General features: G+C 37.7%; 1 protein-coding gene and 1 non-coding gene across 2 annotated transcripts; one reads left to right on the top strand and one right to left on the bottom strand.

Annotated features, from left to right (window-relative positions):
* Window positions 1-672: 672 nt before the first annotated feature.
* LOC141625328 (small nucleolar RNA R71) lies at window positions 673-779 on the top strand. Its single transcript, XR_012535114.1, has one exon. It is a non-coding gene; the product is annotated as a small nucleolar RNA R71 (small nucleolar RNA).
* A 3,240-nt stretch (window positions 780-4,019) lies between these two features.
* LOC141618964 (uncharacterized) lies at window positions 4,020-5,207 on the bottom strand. Its single transcript, XM_074436012.1, has one exon. The coding sequence runs from the start codon at window positions 5,205-5,207 to the stop codon at window positions 4,020-4,022; it is 1,188 nt and encodes a 395-aa protein (XP_074292113.1).
* Between the last annotated feature and the right edge of the window lie 17,760 nt (window positions 5,208-22,967).

Below are 22,967 nucleotides of genomic sequence, written 5' to 3' on the forward strand. Positions count from 1 at the left end.
CGAAAATCGGAACCTTGACCTTGGTTTTGGTTGTATTGCCTTGAACGATCCGGCTTCAGAGGTGGTTGATATTGAGGTTGTTGATATTTAGGCTCCAAAGGTTGGCCCTCGTATGAAAGCCTCGGATCTTGATTAGGTAAAGCACGGTATAAATTCTCTTGACGTTGATATTGGTACCTTTGTTGTTGGCCTTGCACAAGAAAACATTCTTGTGGGTATTGGTCATCTTGTTGAAGATGCATGGAGGACCATGTGTCGTATGTGTGGCCTACTCCACCACAATTGTCACATATCGGTTGTTGGATGTAGTTTCTTGGAGGAGATCTTCGCTCTTGCACATAGTACATCCTAGAGTGACTTACTCTCTCCTTTTGGACTTGTTGGACTTGATGAACTTGTCCCTTACCCTTCTCTAATCCCAAGTTATCAAATTTCTTTGACAATTCAACCAACTTGAGCTTTGTTTCCAACTCAAGTCTAGTAGGCCCTTCACCTTTTCCCTCACTATCTCTTATACCATAGCTATTTTCCATCTCGGAAATGTTTTGAATCATCTCCATAATAGCTGCGCTATTCATAGCATCGAAGTTTCCGCCGGAGGCCACCACAATCATGTCCCTAAATCTCGGCTCAAGGGTTTGGAAGAATGTTTGGGTGGTCATCCATTTGGGGATGACATGGTGTGGGTAAGAGGTAAAAAGGTCCCGAAAGCGCTTCTAAGCTTCACTTAGGATCTCAAGGTCTTTTTGTTTGAATGTTTGAATTTCATGCCTTATCGTTGCGGTTTTTGAAGGTGGGTATAATTTGTTGATGAAAGCCTTGGAGAGGCTAGCCCAAGTTGTGAATGTACCCGATTCATGTGAATTCAACCATTTCCTTGCATTGTCTTTCAAGGAGAAAGGGAAGAGCATGAGAATAATTTGGTTTTCGGTGACACTATTATGCTTGATTGTGCCCACTTTCTCTTTGAACATAACTAGATGCCCATGTGCATCCTCATTTTTTATCCCATGGAAAACATCTTGTTGAATGAAAGAAATAACATGGTACCTTAGCTCAAAGGTGTTGGGAGCAATGGCTCCATAGTTAATTGTGGAGCAAGACCGATTAGAGTCTGGCCTATTGTAGTAGCCCATTGGCTGGTCCGTCATGTTATCGTTCACAAGGTTGTATCTTGGTGAAATTGGTGAATTTGGGGTATTTGGTGACCTTAGTGTCTCGGTGTTATGAGTGTTGTTTGAGTGTTGTGAGTAGGTGGGTGAGTTTTTGGGAGATGGACTTGGTGAATTACATGGTGGGATGTTGAGTTCGTGAAGTTGGGAGGAAGAGGGTGTTGTATTTGGAGGCTCAATTGTGGAAATTGGAGGAGTTGATAGATTAACAAAAGTTGGTGTTCTTCGTATAGCCGATAGAGCTTGTCGTCTTCTTGCCCGGAATGTTTTTTTGATCTCGTGATCAAGAGGGAAGAGAGGTCCGATATATCACCTATTCATGCACTTAACAAAAGATCAAATGGTCGTAATGCAAAGTTTGCACTAGGACAAAGGAGAAAACAAACAAACACAAATGAACTAAGCCTAGAATTAAATAAATTATCTTATCCAATACTTTCCGTCCCAGGAAACGGCGCCAAAAACATGATATGTTTTGTATTTGTAACCTCGTAAGTATAATGAGTGGTCGTTGTAGATGTGAGGATCAAACCCAAGGGACGATAAGTTATGGTTCTAAGACGGTTTAGTTAATCCTAGTTTAATTCTAGGCAAAAGCAAGTTGGTTGGTAACTAAAGATTAATTACGACTAAGACAAGTAAAACAAAAACAAGCAAGTAAAAGACAAGATTAAACTCAAGATATTAAGAGACTAGGGTGTTTGGGTTCACTAGTATAGGGTATGGTTGACTTATGGTTACAACTAGGGTAGTCTAAGAGCAAGGTCAAGGAAGGTCTCCACCCCTCGGTGTAAGACGGTCGTCTAGGCTAGGTCGGGTCAAACTCTCGCTCTAACCCTCCCTAAACAATCTAATGTCACACACAAACTTAACACAAGCCTAAGCTCTCACCCAAACATGCAACAGAAGATGAAGGAACTTAAACTCTCATTCAAGCCTTCCAACAAACACTTGGTGTGCATAAAAACAAAGCATTTAATCAAAGACTCCCCTTTTGTATCAAACCAACAATCAAACCATAAAGAACCTACACAACCTCCCCTTCTATCTTAGTATGGCACTACTCACACATAATTGTAATAATAGACATAAAAGGTGAAGACTTTAGCATGAGACAAACAAAGAAAAACATGTTTAACAAATAGGAAATTAAACAAACATAAACATATAAACAATTGAAAGGAAATGAAACAAAGATAAGAATTATACCAATACTAATTAAAGGAGGAAACTTGGATTGATATATGAAAGATAAATCTTTTTAAATCTTCAAATTACAACCCAATAACTAGATGTAAACTATTGGAAAGAGTAGATCTGAAATAAACGAAAGAGTAATTAGACTATGATTAAGAAAAGATTAATGCTTTGATTAAGGAAAGATTGCATAAATTAGGAAATCATTAGTAGTGTAGGGTAATGTGTACAAATGAATTATGAGGGGGTATATATAGTCTTCCATGAAATTAGGTCACAAATGAGGGCTAGGTGTTCAAATGCGTGTTGTCGCTCTATGCCGGATGACGGGCTGCCGGGGTGGCCGCCGACAGCGAGCCCGTTTCTATTTGGCTTCCTTCATCCTTCAAAATTTCGCTAAGTATGGATTGGTTTCCCTGCCGGCTTACCGGCAGGGAACACCCTTTCTTTTTCTTTTCTTCTTCTTCTTGGACTCTCTGCCGTGCCACCGGCTGCCGGTACCTCTGCCGGCAGCCCGCCTATTTTTTTTTGGAACAAAACTTCCATTTTTTTTCTTCTAAGGCATGAGGGGAGGGTTCTCTGCCCGCTGCCGGCCTACCGGCAGAGAACCTTCTCTCAGCTTTTCCTCCTCTTCTTCCCTATGCTATCTTCCGGACACCCTTCCTTGCTCCCAATTCTTCATTTCTGTCTCAAAACCTGTAAAATGAGACACAATTCATAGAAGGAGAAATTGGGGCATAAAGTACAAGTAAGGATTCGTAACCCATCACAAAATGGGTCATAAAGCATAGGAAAGGGAAGGGAAAGCGGTCCAAATTAATCATATATCAGCTCCTCCTCCCCTTGTACTTCCCCTTGGGTTACCGTACTCAGCAGTGTGAGTAGCCATCTTATCTATTAGTTTCCAAGCAGTGGTATTATTGGTGTTATTTTGAAATCTCCTATTAGCAGAAGAATCAAAGAGACCTCTCTATGATTGTCGTATAACCCATTGTAGAATTGATTGCAAAGAAACCAAGTCTGGAAGCCATGATGTGGAACAGAACGAACTAGTCTTTTAAACCTCACCCACGCCTCATTAAAGTCTTAAGTATGGGCTTATTTAAATTTTGTTATTTGGCCTCTCAGAGCGTTAGTCTTTCGCGGTAGGAAATACCCCTTGTAGAATGCAAGAGCTAAAAAATTCCAGCCAGTGATAACATGGGCCTCCATATCTAAATTGTGTAACCACTCTGCAGCGCCATCTCTCAAAGGGAAGGGAAAGAGCACCTGCTTAACTTGATCTTGAGTCACCCTAATAGTTAAACGGATATAATAGCAGTAATCTGTAAATTTCTCCATGTGTTTTGCAAGGTCTTTTTTTTGGTGTAATATGAGTATATTATATATCATATCAAAAAAATATAATTACATGAGGTTCTAGGATCAAGTCCCATTATAAGCAAATCAAACCAATCCCATGCTTTGCAGCCAAAGGAGGACAGACTGATCATTAACTGCCCTACATTTCTGTTTAACTCTTCTCTTAATATCTTCCTCTATACGAGCATCAACTACTTCAGGTCTTAGCAGCCAGTCATTGATCCTGGCATTGTTTCTTTGAAACCATATGGAGTAATGGAAAGCATTGAATATGGCAACCTTAATCTTTTACTGCATACTATTCCTGCTGTCTGCAATCAAGCTGTTCACAGATGGGAAATTGCCACCATACCACTGTAACAGATGGCTTTGAACTCTGACAGTATACACACAGCTTGTAAACAGGTTCTCCACAGTTTCAGGCTGTCTCTCACAAAACATACAAAGGTCATCTGCACAGCCACCAAATCTAAATAATTTACTCTTCACATTCATTCCTTCATGCATTCTAAGCCAGGTAGTCAAGAAGTGTTTTGGGATGTTCCAGTTATTCCACACAATAGCAGTCCAATTAAGGGTTATATGAGCAGGAGCAAGCCAATCATACCCACCCTTGATTGAGTAACCCTTAGGACTCAAGTTCCAGATGCTGTCAGTATATCCATCTTTAAGCTTTTCTTTCACTTTACAAATATTTTTCCAAACCCAGGTTGCATCAGTAGGAGGAGAATAGCTATGCCAGTCCTGATTTTTAATATACACATCATTTATCCACTTAATCCAAAGCCTATCAGCTTTGCAGTAGATCCAATTAACCAGCTTACCCACTGTGGCAACATTCCAAACATCAGCTTTCTTAATCCCCAAACCTCCCTCCTTTTTAGGCAAGGTAACCTTGTCCCAGGCTACAAGAGGGACTCTATGATAATTAGGGGAACCATCCCACAGGAGGTTTCTGCAAATAGCCATAATATGGTTGATGATGCTTTTAGGGATAATGAACATTTGAGCCCAATAATTCTGAAGAGTATTGAGAACAGTATTGATGAGTGTAACCCTGCTAGCATAGGAAAGCTTTTTAGCTCCCAATCCTCTAATCCTTGCCACCATCTTTTCAGTTAAGGCAGAGCATTCCTGCTTGGTAAGCCTGCCTGCTTTAATAGGCACTCTCAGGTACTTGAAGGGCATGGTGCCTTCCCTGAAGCCAGTTACCTGTTTTATACCCTCTCTAATGTCCTCAGACACTTCATTAAAGAAAATTTCAAATTTTGCATTGTTCATGGATAGTCCAGATGCCTTAGAGAATGAGGAGAAAGCTCCCATGAGAAGCCATATGGACTGGGGCTTACCCTTGCAGAAAAGAAGCAAATCATCAGCAAACATGAGATGAGTGAGCTTCAGATTCTTGCAAAGAGAATGATACTGGAATGGCCATCTATCCGTGGCAAATTTGATCAGTCTGGTTAAGTACTCCATGCTGATAGTAAATGGAAGAGGAGAAATAGGGTCTCCCTACCTCAGTCCCCTTTGTCCTTTAAAATAACCAAAGTTATTCCCATTCAGAGACAAGGTAAAAGAGGTTGACCTTACACATTGCATTACTAGCTGGATAAAATGAGGTGGAAATTTGAGGCCATGTAACATCTGCTCAACAAAATCCCACTCAACCGTGTCATAAGCTTTTTGCAAATCTATTTTGAACAGGCATCTGGGAGTGACTGCGTTCCTGGCATACAGATGAATGATGTCCTAACAAATAAGGACATTTTCAATTATAAACCTTCCCTTAATAAAGGCTCCTTGGTTCTCATGAATTATATGAGGCAACACAGAAGCATGCCTATTGCAAAGCAGTTTAGAAATCACCTTGTAAACTAGATTACAGCAAGCTATTGGTCTGAAATGGCTAACAGCAGTTGGTCTGTCACACTTAGAGATAAGAGTGATGTTAGTTGCATTTATCTGAGTGAGCAGACAACCAGTAGCAAAGAAATCCATTATAGCACTGCATACCTCATCCCCAACAATGTCCCATGAGTCCCTGAAGAATCCACTGGTGTAGCCATCAGGTCCAGGAGCCTTGTCAATAGGAATAGAGAACACTACACCTTTAATTTCCTCCTTAGTAACAGGAGCTAATAAGGATATAGCATGGTCCTCATTGCAAAAAGATCCTGTTTGTAGTACCTCATTTCTCACCTGTTCAGTCATATTCTTGCTACCCAACAAACCCTGGTAGAAGTTCAGGAAAGCTTCCTGAATACTGACTGTATCAGTACAGAGGTTGCCATTCTGGTCTTCAATCTGAACAATCTTGTTTTTCAGGCATCGTTTCTTAATAACACTGTGAAAATATGCTGTATTGATATCCCCTTCATCTAGCCATTGAGCCTTAGCTTTCTGCTGTAAGAAACTATCCCTTGCTTTTGACCAAAATCTCACCTCATCAAGTGCCTGCAACTCTAGAGTAATAAGATCAGGTCTGTCATAATTATCCTGGAGCTGCAACTGAATATCCTCAAGGGTAAGAATAGCTTTGTTGGCCTTGAGTTCTACATCAGAAAAACACTCTTTTTAAGATTTTTGAGACCTCCCTTTAGAGCTTTCAATTTCTTAACCACACCAAACATCTTTGTACCACTAATCTGTTGACTCCATACACTCGTGATAGTATCTAGAAAATTAGGAGCATCACTCCACATATTAAAGTATTTGAAGCTAGTGGATCTCCTACCATCCAAATTAATATTTCTGACAATGCAAGGAGTGTGATCCATTAGCCCCTCAGGATGGAAATGAGCATGCATGTCAGGAAACACGTCTACCCACTCTTGGTTGACTAGAAACCTATCCAGTCTACTATATTTCCTGTGATTAGATTCCTGCTTATTTGTCCAAGTGAAGTAGGCTTCAGTTGCAGGAATATCAAACATGCCACAAGCAGACATGCAATCAATAAAAGCATCCATATCCTCCTGCTTAGTAGCAGCCCCTAGTCTCTCATCAGGAGAAATGACAGTGTTGAAATCTCCTGCTAAAGCCCAAGGAGCAGCACACTGACCAGCAATTGACTTCAGATTATCCCATAAATACATTCTCTCAGAGCCCTCATTAAAAGCATAAACAATAGTAAGGAGGAAAACTTTCTTAGTTGTCTTAATAACAACTTTGGAGTGAATAAATTGCGGATCATAATGAATAATATGAACATCAAATATATTAGGACGCCATAATAACTAGACCCTTCCTCTTTTATGCAAGCTGCAATTGGTTGTGACACTCCACCCCTCTAGCATATTATGAGCTATATTACCAACATTAACACCATTTATTTTTGTTTCTAAAAGACCAAATAAACAATCTTCCTTATTCTGAATAAAACTTTTAATTATTTTTTGTTTATTAACACTATTCATGCCACGAATATTCCAGAACCCTATATTATTCATTAATATTAATAGTAGAATTAGGGTCACCAATATCCACTACCTGATTCTCCAAAATTTCATTGTCCGCATCTGTAATATCTTTCACCTGAATATTATCATCAGTATTATCAGTATCAGGAGGATCTGATGCTGATACAGGGGGACCTGCAGCAACCTCTGGTTCAGGAGTTACATTCTCAATCAGACGAGGGGAAGTCATTGCAGTCAGAGCAGGGAACTCTTTATCAGACACAACATGGTTGCTCACATTGGACTTAGGAATAGGTCTCCAAACTTTCTTAACAGTAGGCCTTGACTGAGCATTCCTGTGATGATCTCTTCTGCAATTCTTGCTTTCATGCCCTAGACCCTTACATTAATCACACAAGATAGGTTTCCATTCATATTCAACATTTAGCATCACAATCTTGCCATTCTCATTTCAAAATTTAACTGATGAAGGGAAACCTTGCCCAACTTTCAATTCAACCATTGTCCTAGCAAACCCCAGTCTAGTTTTATTCATGGTAGCAGCATCAGACTTCACATAGGGTCCAACTAATCCAGCAATGTAAGGTAAGCATGTACCCCAAAACTTGAGGGGCAAACCATGTATACGGATTCACGCAGAAACAATTTTCACTTCTTCTTTCAAGAGATCAATATCCACTTGCCATGGTTTGACTATCAGGGGCTTGTTATCAAACATATGATATCCTGCATTCAAAATCCCATCCTTATCCTTCATCTCCTTATATCTTACCAAAAAAATACCATTTGGTAAGAAGGAGATCTTGTCAATACCATGTCTACCCCAAATTCTTTGCACATACTTCTGCAAAACCTCCCAAGGAGGGTTTGCACCTAGAACAAAGCAGTAAACAGCCTAGTTCCAGTACGCTATTTCTTCACTGACATCCTCATATGTGAATTGCAAAAAATCCTCCATAGCAGTCTCCTTATTCTCTTCTGTCACGACTACCTGAGAATGAAAACCTTGCTTTTTCCCCTATTTGTCACCCATTGGATGTTACCTTCAGGGTTCTCCTCATCATCAAAGGACAAACTAGGGATCGAGTTAACTTCATGCATGGGCTTTGTACGTAAAACATCATCTTCTTCAGGGCCCTGCTTCTTCTCACAACCATTCCTCCTATCACTCCCTATCACTGAAACATTACTACTACTACTTTTATAATGTTTTTTTGGTGGTTTATATGAAGAAGAACGAGCCATTATCATGGAAATTAATGCCCTAGATGGAGATGAGCTTTCGCCTTTTCAGTCAGCATTAGTTTTTTTTTTCTTTATTAGTGTTTTTGCAGGGTCTTCACTAGCTCCTTCTCCAAACATATTTCGCTCCACCAAATTGATGTATGATGGTGGAATGTTAAAATTACCTGTATCTGTAGTAGGGATCTTGAATCCTTTTGGGATTGAAGCTAGAGTGGGCTCAGAATGGCTTGCTAATGTAGGCATCTTGATTATCGTAGGAACTGGAATATCAACGTCCTAAAAATATTGTCCTCTTCAAAGGACAGGTTTTCTGAAGTAATTGAATGCTCTATCTCGCTGTCAAGTATATTCAAGTCTTCTACTTGACCCACTTCTTTCTGAAACTTTCGTCTATAGCAAAAAGTCTTCTCTGGCTCGGGATCTAAGGGTATAATCTCGGACCTGGTTAACCTGGGCATACACGAAACTAACAAGAAAAGTGTGGGAACGGTCTCAAGGAACTGGGGTTCCCTGAGACAAATGACAATTTAAACAACAAACAGAAAAATTATTGCCTCCCCGGGAACGACGCCAAATTTGATAAAGCTAAAGTCGTGTCACTTAAATCAAAATAATCCTATAATATACTAACTAATAGCTAGTGGCAAGACAGGTATCGAGTCCACAGGGAGGTAGTAATATTCAGTTTGTTAATATTTAAAGTGTCTCAAAGTACCAATTTCTTGAAGGTTGGTTTGTTTCATTTCTAAGAACTAGTTATAAAATAATAAAAAATGTAAACAATAATATCAAAAGGTCTAGGGAGCGGGTTCACTAGGTCAATTATCCGGGGGTGTATTCTAATCAATTATAAGGTCAATCGAATTACCTAAGGTCACCAGATCAGTCGATTCAGTTATGCCCTTTAGATTTAGATTAACATGCAATCGGTATAATTAAACTATACCTATATGATTATCGCAGCCTATATTAATCATAACCCGGTCGGAGAAACTCTTAATTCGCTAGACTAATTATCAATTCAGGTCTAAATCAATTAACTAGAAGAACAATAATCAAACGGTAATTCATGCGATATTACAAACAATTAAGTAATTAACCCCCTTCTAATCAACCTAGATCCCCTTTACCCTAGATAAAGTGATTAGGTACTCATGTTAAGGGAACTAACAACAATAACATAAATAAAAGACATAACTAAGAGCATATGAGATGAACAAATAAGCAATTGAATAACAACTATAACTAGAATGATTAATAATTGAAGAATGATTAATAAAGTACCATAGTAATTATGAAGAACAAGTTGTAGCCGACTAACTTAAGAGTTTTAGAAGTTCTAATGATAATAGAAGCGTACCCGTAATAACATAACACAAGTCTTATATTTATATTACAAGATAATGTGTTTTAGGTAATATCCGAAAAACCTTCACATACTGTATACTTGATCGAGTATAGGGGACTCGATCAAGTACACGCCACTCGATCAAGTACAGGGGACTCGATCGAGTATCCACATTCTTCAGCTCTTTCTCGTGAGGATTTATTCATTTCTCTTCTTTCATTCTTCTAGATTTCCGTGCCTTACTCCGTGTATCCCGTAATGCCAATCCCGAGGTGCTCCATTTCATCTTTTCCTTCATAAATGCACTATTTCTGCATTAAAAACCACATAGCGGCAGTATCAACATTCTAATATAATTGGCATATAAATAACGTAATTAGCACAAAAATCGTATCAAAAACAACTTAAAGGGAGTTATAAAAATATATATATATAAATATGATTCATCAAGGATCCTCCATATATGTTACACAATAGAGAGGACCTTCTCTTAGAAGAGAGAGAGTGCTAAGAGGATGTTAAATTCTCTCTATTGTACATGCTCTAACAATATTTAGTTTTAGAATCTCTCTCTAAAACCCTGGAGAGAGACTTTTCTCTCTTTTAAAAGTTTTTCATTTAAAAACTTTTTCTTAAATCTCCACTTACCCAACCATCACCAAAAATTATTCCCCACTTTCCTATAATTTGGAACTTTTTTTATTATCTGCTTTGTACTTCTGCATGCGCTTTTCGTAAAATCTTCTTGCTTTAACATTTCTGCTTCTGCATTATCTAATGATTAGTCCCTGGTGTATGTTATTGGTGTTTCTTTTTTAAAATAATTATATAAAAAAACCCTCCTTTCCTTTTCTGTTGTTGTTTGTTTTCTTTAAAAGTAGTGCAAGTCGTCTTTGGTTTTTCTCTTACTCATAAATCTTTTAACATTCTCTGCACTCTTTTTATATCTTTCACTTCTCTTTCTATCTTTTGTTCCTTTCTTTCTTCAATCCATATCATGGAGAATAATTTTAATTTTTATACTGAAGATGTCAATCCTACTTTAGAAAACACCTTTAATGATACTAAGTTTCGTACTGAAACTGCTACAATCCGGGCATTTTGAGTGAATGGTGATTCCCAAGAAGTGGGAGTATTATTTCCCTTAATTCTAACAATCTAGGGGATTCTATGGCATATTGGAATAAATGCTTACTGGGGTATTTTGTGGATTATAGGCTTCTTAGAGCCTATAATGTTAATCGGATTATTGAAGATAATTGGGCTACACGAGGTCATGTGCATGTCAAGCGGATGGGAGACATATATTACACATTTCGATAACATTCATGATCTTCATGATGCTCTTGAACGAATTATCCTAGTTATTGATGGTGCCCTTATGGTTCTTGGAAAGTGGCAGCCGACTATGGTACCACGTACTGTTACTTTCCTATGGCTAGGGTTTGGGTTCGAGTTTGTGGATTGGCCTTTCAATATGTAAACATGAATGTGGCGAATATTATGGCTCAGTTATTTGGAGATGATACGGTTATTAAGGAGTTCAATACTATTCCGGATCATGATTATCTTCGCCTCAGAGTTACTATATTCGCTTGGGTTGTCCTCTTAATTTGGGTTCTTCTTGGCTTGCTGTGCTAATAAGTTATTATGGATTCAGTTCAAGTGAAGAAATCTTCCAGTATTGTACGCGGTGTGGGCGCATTGGGCACAAGAGTGCTCAATGCATTGGTAATATTGAAGATATTTTCTCTAGTATCAAAAACCCTTTGGAAAAAGTCATTGAGAGAGGTTTTGCTGTTTTTAAAACTAGGTATCGGTTTACTATGCTTAATCTTAATCTTTGTACTCTTCCTTCAACGACACGGTATATCACTTCTAGGGTAAGGCTTGGCGAGTATAGAAGTGCTTATGTTCCTGCAGACTACCTTATTGAGCGGGTTATTGACTTTTATTTTGGGTTGGTTGATGAAGGAAGGATGTATATTACGATGGATTTTGGAGTCACGACTCTTCCTTTTGCTAATCCGATTATCTATGATAATGAGGATATTCTCAATGAGCACACACAACAAGCAAATGGGAATGTGAATGTTGCTCCTATGAATGGGAATATGGAGACTTATGAAAGTAATTCTGTTAGTAATGAAAAGAATTGTAGTAACATGGGATATAGTAATATGATAGTAATCACTCATTTGAATAGTCAAAGTAACAATGTTAGCAGCGAGCGAGAGTAGTGAAAGTAATAGAAGTAACAACGGGAGTAGTGAAATTATCAATATTAATGCGGCAGTAGTGAAAGTAACAGTAATTACAGTGGGAGTAGTGAAATTAACATTAGTCATAACAAATGTAATAAAACTAAAAATACTAACAACAAAGGAAAGTATATATAAAGAATTAGCTAAACAATCGATTTAACTAAAATATTAATAGCGAGAGTAGTGAATTTGTCTCATAATTTATTTCATCGTAAATATAGGATGTGTCATAAAAAAAGGGTCCTGATTTTCGCAGTACACATTTTACTCTTTACAGTTCATTAATGATAAATTTATGAGTTATTTAACTTGAAAGTGGTTTTATTTATTTTCATAAAATGGATTATGGGGTGTGTTACTGGTGCATGGTACACCCTTAAAGTTAATGGTTCTAACCATGAGTTTTTTAAGGGAATGAGTGGAGTTAGGTAAGGTGACCCTCTCTCCCCCCTTCTCTTTGTACTTAGCATGAAGATCCTTTCTAGGCTTCTAAGAGCCATGTGTTCAGCCCGCAATGTCTCTTATCACCCTAAATCTACGAAGCTTGGTCTTACCCACCTCATCTTTGAGATGACCTCATGATTTTTACCAGGGGTGACTTGTCTTCGGTTTAGAAAGCTGCTGATATTCTGAGCTTGTTTGCCAGTTGGTCAGGACTGAAAGCTAATTTTAAAAAATTTGAGGCATTCTTTGGTGGAGTGAATCCTGAATTAAAGCAGCTCATCCTCACTGTCATTGGCCTGCATGAAGGTTCCTTTCCATTCAGATACCTTGGTCTTCCCATGCATCCAGTCAGACTCATTGGTAACATATATGATCCCATAGTTCAGAAAGTAAAACATCTACTCTAGAGTTGGGCAGTCAAATTCCTCTCTTATACAGGTAAAATTCAAGTTCTGAATTCTATGGCATTTTGTCTGGAAAACTTCTGGTGTAGCAGCCTTCTCTTGCCTAAGAACATTTGCAGCACTATTGCTAAGATATGTAAATAGCTCTTCTGGGGATACCAGGAAGGGCAAAGAAAAATGGTCTTCAAGAGCTGGACAAGCATTTGTAGTCCCTGGTCTGAAGGTGGATTACAGATCAAAAATCTTCTTGTTTGAAATCAAGCAAGCATGCTTAAGTGGCTATGTGTGACACCCCGCGATGAAGCGGAAAATATAACTTATAAATTCAAGCGGAAAAATAGGAAATTTTTGAAACTTTTAAAATTTAAAGCGCGAGTTCATTAAAATCCAAATCAAAAGTAAAGATTGCGGAAATAAAGATTTAAATTATACAAACGTGATAGTCAAGGTGAGGGAAAATATATCCCTCGAATGACAATACAATAAAAGGTGAGTCTAATCAATCCTAATAAACCGACTACAAGGCCAAAGTGCTCGCTAGCTCACACATGTCTTCACCCCATAAATGCACCAACTAGTACCTGTCATTCATGTAAACATGAACGCCACAGTCAGTGGGGAGTAACTCAAGGTTCTCCCAGCCACAAAATGTCAAAACGAACATAACAAGGAACTAAAACAGGTAAGTCATATAAGATGCATACAAAACATAAGAATATCAAGTTTATATGTAAACATGACAGATAATTGAGATGGAACAAGATAGGCCAACATTAGCTTAATAAAGATTCAACTGATCATGTGAGACAATTAAATAATGTGAGAGACAAGAATACAGTCATTTATGCAAAAGCACGCATTTATAGGAAATACAACATAGATATGAGATTAGAATCCGAATCATGTGAAGTAGTTAAGTAAGGGATCAACCAATGCAAATTACAAGAATAGAAACCGTAGCCATTACTTGGAAAACCACTTAGCAAACATTGCACAGGACGTGGCTACTAATGTCACATTCATACTTATGGCTTACATCTCACCATAAGAACGGATGGGATCATCAATCCCGACGATCATATCGCAACTAGAGGGCTTATAGCTCACCTCTAGTATCCGATAGGACCAAGACAGACAACATAAGGCATAATTCTTGCCTTGAAAAACAAATACCAATATCTATAACCAAGCAAGACCTTTACTACTCATATATCAAAATATAATTCCCCTGGTAGGACGACAATGGTACTCCCAAGACTCAGTCTTAGTCTAAATCGCGAGACTCTCGGGGCGAACGGTCCCCGATTCGACATGCGGCAGAACAGTCCGCATCCAAGACTCGAAGACAGATCGGAAATCGAGAACCCACAATCGGCAGGACAGTCCGAAAGAGGCGGAAAATATGAGTTAAACCCACAATCGGCAGGACAGTCCGAAAGAGGCGTAAAGATAAGTCAAGCAATACGGTATAGCATAAAGGCATTATCAAACGAATACGACTCAACCAAGCGATACGAATCAACTTGGAAAGAGACTACTACATGTAATGAACCGATGATAATCCAAGTGAGACATTTCATGCCAAATCATAATCATGAATATGAATAAGTAACCTATTCCTTCAATATTTGTCACTTGAATAAAGATGTTAACAAACGGAGATGCACCATTTATAATAAGCAAAATAAGCATCCAATTATAAATGACTCAATTTAATTAAATAAGTAGAATAATTCACTCATATTTGAGATACGATAAATAAATGAGAATGAACGGATTAAAAATTCATATTATAGGTAAGTGAGACATTTCATCAAATTTTGACTTGAATAAATAATAAATTCCACTTTTATGATTAATGTGAGAAAAATATATGAACGGACGATATTTAACGAATTAAGTTATATAAAGCATGAGACGGGTTTTAAATAAACCAAACACGAATTTACATCGACTGAAGAAGGTACACAACCCGAGGCTAGGCCACGGCTCAACCACATGACTAGGACCATAACTGGCCAGCCCTAGCCACTATCCAGGCCGCAGGCCGCCCCTGCTCAGGCCACAACTGTCACCAACACTCCACCTAAACAACTACTCATCTCAGCCATGTAACTACCCAAATCAGCCACCGAAATCCCTGCTTGACTGTCCCAGAACAGCCCACTCAAACCCGACAAAATAGTCCCACAACCTTGCAACAAAACATCCCAAAACAACCCCACCACAGTCCATGAACAACTCCGAAAAACCTGCACAAAGTGACCCAAAAACAGTCCTAAAACAGTCCCTCATCACCCCACGAAACAGCCTGTTCAACACATTATAGCGGTCCCAAAAATACACATGAAACCGTCCTACATCAGTCACTCTTACGCCCCAAAAACAGTCCTGAAAGGCACTATCTTATCCGTCCCAAAACTGTCCCAAAGTACCTGCAAAACTGACTCAAAACAGTCCACTTCCCGCCTTAAAACAGTCCCAAATACTCATCCAAGGCCATTCCAAAACAGAGTTCCAAAACAGTCCATTCGACTATAAATTAAGGCGGAAATGAAAGCAAGGTTGAGACGGAAACAAAGCACGATAAACACATGATTAATAAACCACTACATTTACTCCAAAAACCTCGCCGCATATTGTTTCATTATTTGTCAAAGGTGGTGTCTTGGATGTTGTTTATAGAGCAATGTAAGAGTAGCATGATTAAGAAACACTGCACTATCAACCAGTTTCAGTCACCAAAGTGTTTGTTTAGGCATTGCATTATATTTTCAATTTAAATAAATCGATGCCCCAGTCCCCACTATCAGTAAGGTTATCTACCCAAGTCTTTCCTTGACTAAGATATATGGCATATTTCTTATGTTAGGTTGCTAGGCTCTTCCGAAATACACATGAGAAGGTAGAGGATGAAGACAATCTAGTATTTGTTTTGATTGGTGAGTTTGATTAGCCCAAAAACCAGTCCTTTCTCATACTCCTATCATTTCCCTAATGCTACTTTTAACATCCATGAATTTGCAGATACAAATGAAGCCTTCACTGCTAGAAAAGTTGCATTGTCCGGTTCGAACCTTGATTCTATTCGGGTACCTAGTTGCTCTTCGCTAAAAGAACAAATTTCTTGGTGGGACTAGTAATTCTATTCTAAAATTCACTCGGCTAGCATACGCTCTTTCCCCGAAACCACATGGAGGAAACAAGCTATAAAAAAAAATACCTCGAGTAAGCATGTAAAGGACTAATGAAACACACATTCAACCATACAAATGAGAAGGACATAAAGGACCAAACTTTACGACAAACAAGAGTATAAAATCGAGTTAAAGGGGGGGAAATTTCGACACTTTGTCGAGTAACCTATCACCGTTACCTTTTTGCTCTCCTAAACGAGTGAGGAATTGCCCAAGGATGACCTTAAACCCAAAAATGAAAGAAAGTAGACCAAAATCCGAATCCCTTGTAAGACGGTTGTTCTGAAATAGGACGAAAGGTTGGTTCTTTCTTACATACAGAGAAGGAGGACGAGATGAGGAAGCTATTGGTGTAAAATTTATCGAAATTGGTTGAGAATGGAGGCGGGATCTGAGGTTGGAGGTGACGAAAATGGTGTTTTGGGTCCGTTTTTGTGTTGTTGCAGGGATGTTGTTGTTGTTGCTGGTTTCGGATGAAGAAGAAGAAAAAGGAGTGCAGGGTGGGTCATGGTTTTTCAACCACTTGAACATAACACGGATATTAATAATAATATTATATAATAATAATAATAATAATAATAATAATAATAATAATAATAATAATAATAATAATAATAATAATAATAATAATAATAATAATAATAATAATAATAATAATAATAATAATAATAATAATAATAATAATAATAATAATAATAATAATAATAATAATAATAATAATAATAATAATAATAATAATAATAATAATAATAATAATAATAATAATAATAATAATAATAATAATAATAATAATAATAATAATAATAATAATTAAGTTAGAGTGTAAGAGTGAGTGTTGTCGGAATCGGGTTGGTCCGAATTGAAATAGCTTTATAAGAGAAATGCGACGATCCCGCTAGATTTTAAACGTGTCTATAATTTAAGACGGAAAACTATTATTATCGTCACAATTATTATTATCCGACTGAAATATTTATTTTATATAAATAAGCTTGTAAGAATGTAAATTTTATAAAATTTATGTTCAAAAGGAGGTTAATTAAATTAAATAATTTAAAAATATGAAATAAAGTAATCGAACGGTTAAATAAATTTTAAATGTCAGAATGAGAAATTTGCGGGTGTTACAATCACCCCATCTTTTAAAAAGTTTCGTCCTCGAAACTTGAAAGTAGAAATGAAAGGTTATATAAAATAAAACTGGAATTTTGGAATCGGTAACCAAAGCATTTAAAAAGGTTACAAATAGTAAGAATTAAAATTCTTTCAAAAGTTTCAAATAAAATTTTTCGATAGAACCAGCTTCTCATCAAAGGAACGAAAGTGTTCTCGTTACGTATTCAAGAACATCACATTCCAAATCAATGATAAGGTCAAAAGGCAAATCATTTGTATAAATCGAAAATCAAAATACTTTCAGAAACATTAATGAAGAGTTTTCAAAAGTACAAATCTCATTCATGGAACGAAATTGCTCTTGTCGTGCACACAAGAACGCTAACTTTCCAAGTCAAAGACAAACAAAAATCATTCGCCGACAAGCGTAGAACAAGTTATTAAACGTCTCTAATAACGAGTTCTAACATCCGATCAACATTAAAATCAAAAGAAAAGGTAATCCATTCAAATTTTCTTTTGCAAAAGCCAAAATGGAAATAAAGGTTTCACCTTTTAAACTCAAAAAGGAGTTAAATTCCTGAAAATATAATATTAAATTTTGACAAAGAAATCATAAATAGATCAAAGTTAACAGAAATTGGATAAAATTTAAAGAAATCTCGGGTTTAGCAATTAAAATCATGATAAATAATTTTACACTCAAGGGATAGGGAACTAAATCAAATTTTCATTTTCAAACCTTTTAAAATAGGTAAAGTTTTGTAAAAATAATATAATTTTTTAACAACGAACCAAAAATGGTAGCTAGAAACGTTTAGAGATTGTACGAAAAGAAAAGAACTTAGATATCATAAAAACAAAGTATGCTAAGAGGATTCAAACTTAACTAACAAAAGAGTTATGATGAACTTCCTAGAGGTAAGGTTCAAAGTAAGGTCAACAAGTAGGTCAAAGATAGAGTTTCACAGGTTACGAGTGTCAAACTTAAAGGGGGAGCATGATGAAGCGAGAAACAGAGGTACGGACGGTAACACTTATGGTCGAAGAAGGAGGGAATTAGACAACAAGGAAACGCCAAGTACTCGAATCCCAAATAACAACATCACTCCCAAGGGTTTCCTCAAAACACTTATGTTACATCATCTTAAGCTATTCCATGAAACAAGGTACTCCACTATAAGTGTGATTTCACCACTTCAAATCCTCAAACATCCACAAACAACCTCCACGAGATCAAGGTCAAAGCTATATTCATATCCAACTAGTGTCAATTATGAGTTTCTCAAAATGGCATAACCCTCGATCAAACATCCAAATTCAAAGTTCCTTTGCACATTCTATCATCCCAAAGAGATCTTGTTATACTCTCGAAACCTAAAGCATAGATGGTGACATTCTCCAAATTACGAGACAACCACCCAAAACACCTAACTCACCTAGCTCAACATCTATCGATCCCAACTTATAATTACATCTCAAGAACTCTGGCTACCAATCCTCATTACCGCAAAGTGGATACCTAAAAGAGATTCTAAAACTAGCAACAACCCTCACCTAACAGGGTTCCTATGTAACCATCACCATACTCACGAAAATATACCGATTATGCTAACCTCGAGATCAACTCAAACTTCCAAGTATAAACAACAAGGTCAAGTTCCATAACTTTAGTAACATAGGCAGCTCACTCTTAACACACAGAATCCACCAATCAATTATACTCACTTTATCAAAGAACTAGGTATAAGAACCACTAAGTATGTCTCACCACACTACCTAAGTCCTTCCAACATCATCACTTCCCAAAACCACGAGTTATGGGTCAACCACAAACAAACTTCACAAAGCCAAATTATCCAACCAAAATTAACATCTTACAAAAGAAAGAGAACTATTAAAAAGACGTTAAGGGAAGATAAGCAAGGAACAAAGGACAAGTTGAGAGGGTACAAGAGCAAATTTCAAAGCAAAACAGGAGAGAGTTTAGAAAAAGGATAAGCACTAAGAGATAAAGAATAAGGCAAGGTATACAAAGAATGAGAAACATCTTCGAGGAAGTAGAAGCATTCTTCAAAGGTTGAACAAATCTTCAATCCTCAGCAATAGGCAACAAATCTTGATCTTCACGTAGGTAAGCTCATGGTCATTGATCCAAGGGCACAAAAAATATTAAATGGCAATCAACAAACATGTTAGAACTTAACAAAGAGCAAACACACAACAGACTACCACCTTAGGTCCTTAAGTCTACCCATCTCTCATTCATTATTCGAGGTCAAGTTCAAGTTTAAAATAGGGGGTACACGTGTGTGCGTCGGGAGCAACATAGGCTCTGATACCAACTGTGACACCCCGCGATGAAGCGGAAAATATAACTTATAAATTCAAGCGGAAAAATAGGAAATTTTTGAAACTTTTAAAATTTAAAGCGCGAGTTCATTAAAATCCAAATCAAAAGTAAAGATTGCGGAAATAAAGATTTAAATTATACAAACGTGATAGTCAAGGTGAGGGAAAATATATCCCTCGAATGACAATACAATAAAAGGTGAGTCTAATCAATCCTAATAAACCGACTACAAGGCCAAAGTGCTCGCTAGCTCACACATGTCTTCACCCCATAAACGCACCAACTAGTACCTGTCATTCATGTAAACATGAACGCCACAGTCAGTGGGGAGTAACTCAAGGTTCTCCCAGCCACAAAATGTCAAAACGAACATAACAAGGAACTAAAACAGGTAAGTCATATAAGATGCATACAAAACATAAGAATATCAAGTTTATATGTAAACATGACAGATAATTGAGATGGAACAAGATAGGCCAACATTAGCTTAATAAAGATTCAACTGATCATGTGAGACAATTAAATAATGTGAGAGACAAGAATACAGTCATTTATGCAAAAGCACGCATTTATAGGAAATACAACATAGATATGAGATTAGAATCCGAATCATGTGAAGTAGTTAAGTAAGGGATCAACCAATGCAAATTACAAGAATAGAAACCGTAGCCATTACTTGGAAAACCACTTAGCAAACATTGCACGGGACGTGGCTACTAATGTCACATTCATACTTATGGCTTGCATCTCACCATAATAACGGATGGGATCATCAATCCCGACGATCATATCGCAACTAGAGGGCTTATAGCTCACCTCTAGTATCCGATAGGACCAAGACAGACAACACAAGGCATAATTATTGCCTTGAAAAACAAATACCAATATCTATAACCAAGCAAGACCTTTACTACTCATATATCAAAATATAATTCCCCTGGTAGGACGACAATGGTACTCCCAAGACTCAGTCTTAGTCTAAATCTGGCCAGACTCTCGGGGCAGAACGGTCCCCGATTCGACATGCGGCAGAACAGTCCGCATCCAAGACTCGAAGACAGATCGGAAATCGAGAACCCACAATCGGCAGGACAGTCCGAAAGAGGCGGAAAATATGAGTTAAACCCACAATCGGCAGGACAGTCCGAAAGAGGCGTAAAGATAAGTCAAGCAATACGGTATAGCATAAAGGCATTATCAAACGAATACGACTCAACCAAGCGATACGAATCAACTTGGAAAGAGACTACTACATGTAATGAACCGATGATAATCCAAGTGAGACATTTCATGCCAAATCATAATCATGAATATGAATAAGTAACCTATTCCTTCAATATTTGTCACTTGAATAAAGATGTAAACAAACGGAGATGCACCATTTATAATAAGCAAAATAAGCATCCAATTATAAATGACTCAATTTAATTAAATAAGTAGAATAATTCACTCATATTTGAGATACGATAAATAAATGAGAATGAGCGGATTAAAAATTCATATTATAGGTAAGTGAGACATTTCATCAAATTTTGACTTGAATAAATAATAAATTCCACTTTTATGATTAATGTGAGAAAAATATATGAACGGACGATATTTAACGAATTAAGTTATATAAAGCATGAGACGGGTTTTAAATAAACCAAACACGAATTTACATCGACTGAAGAAGGTACACAACCCGAGGCTAGGCCACGGCTCAACCACATGACTAGGACCATAACTGGCTAGCCCTAGCCACTATCCAGGCCGCAGGCCGCCCCTGCTCAGGCCACAACTGTCACCAACACTCCACCTAAACAACTACTCATCTCAGCCATGTAACTACCCAAATCAGCCACCGAAATCCCTGCTTGACTGTCCCAAAACAGCCCACTCAAACCCGACAAAATAGTCCCAAAACCTTGCAACAAAACATCCCAAAACAACCCCACCACAGTCCATGAACAACTCCGAAAAACCTGCACAAAGTGACCCAAAAACAGTCCTAAAACAGTCCCTCATCACCCCACGAAACAGCCTGTTCAACACATTATAGCGGTCCCAAAAATACACATGAAACCGTCCTACATCAGTCACTCTTACGCCCCAAAAACAGTCCTGAAAGGCACTATCTTATCCGTCCCAAAACTGTCCCAAAGTACCTGCAAAACTGACTCAAAACAGTCCACTTCCCGCCTTAAAACAGTCCCAAATACTTATCCAAGGCCATTCCAAAACAGAGTTCCAAAACAGTCCATTCGACTATAAATTAAGGCGGAAATGAAAGCAAGGTTGAGACGGAAACAAAGCACGATAAACACATGATTAACAGCCACTACATTTACTCCAAAAACCTCAGTCGCATATTGTTTCATTATTTGTCAAAGGTGGTGTCTTGGAAGTTGTTTATAGAGCAATGTAAGAGTAGCATGATTAAGAAACACTGCACTATCAACCAGTTTCGGTCACCAAAGTGTTTGTTTAGGCATTGCATTATATTTTCAATTTAAATAAATCGATGCCCCAGTCCCCACTATCAGTAAGGTTATCTACCCAAGTCTTTCCTTGACTAAGATATATGGCATATTTCTTATGTTAGGTTGCTAGGCTCTTCCGAAATACACAAGAGAAGGTAGAGGATGAAGACAATCTAGTATTTGTTTTGATTGGTGAGTTTGATTAGCCCAAAAACCAGTCCTTTCTCATACTCCTATCTTTTCCCTAATGCTACTTTTAACATCCATGAATTTGCAGATACAGTCGAAGCCTTGCAGCTGCTAGAAAAGTTGCATTGTCCGGTTCTGAACCTTCAGATTCTATTCGGGTACCTAGTTGCTACTGCTAAAAGAACAAATTTCTTGGTGGGACTAGTAATTCTATTCTAAAATTCACTCGGCTAGCATACGCTCTTTCCCCGAAACCACATGGAGGAAACAAGCTATAAAAAAAAATACCTCGAGTAAGCATGTAAAGGACTAATGAAATACACATTCAACCATACAAATGAGAAGGACATAAAGGACCAAACTTTACGACAAACAAGAGTATAAAATCGAGTTAAAGGTGGGGAAATTTCGACACTTTGTCGAGTAACCTATCACCGTTACCTTTTTGCTCTCCTAAACGAGTGAGGAATCACCCAAGGATGACCTTAAACCCAAAAATGAAAGAAAGTAGACCAAAATCCGAATCCCTTGTAAGACGGTCGTTCTGAAATAGGACGAAAGGTGGGCTCTTTCTTACATACAGAGAAGGAGGACGAGATGAGGAAGCTATTGGTGTAAAATTTATCGAAATTGGTTGAGAATGGAGGCGGGATCTGAGGTTGGAGGTGACGAAAATGGTGTTTTGGGTCCGTTTTTGTGTTGTTGCAGGGATGTTGTTGTTGTTCTTTGGTTTCGGATGAAGAAGAAGAAAAAGGAGTGCGGGGTGGGTCATGGTTTTTCAACCACTTGAACATA

This window comes from Silene latifolia, chromosome X (assembly GCF_048544455.1).
Source record: "Silene latifolia isolate original U9 population chromosome X, ASM4854445v1, whole genome shotgun sequence".
NCBI lineage: Eukaryota > Viridiplantae > Streptophyta > Magnoliopsida > Caryophyllales > Caryophyllaceae > Silene > Silene latifolia.

What these genes read in the sequence shown, in the direction of transcription:
- LOC141618964 (XM_074436012.1), bottom strand. Translation starts at nt 5,207, where the DNA reads ATGGAGTACTTAACCAGACTGATCAAATTTGCCACGGATAGATGGCCA.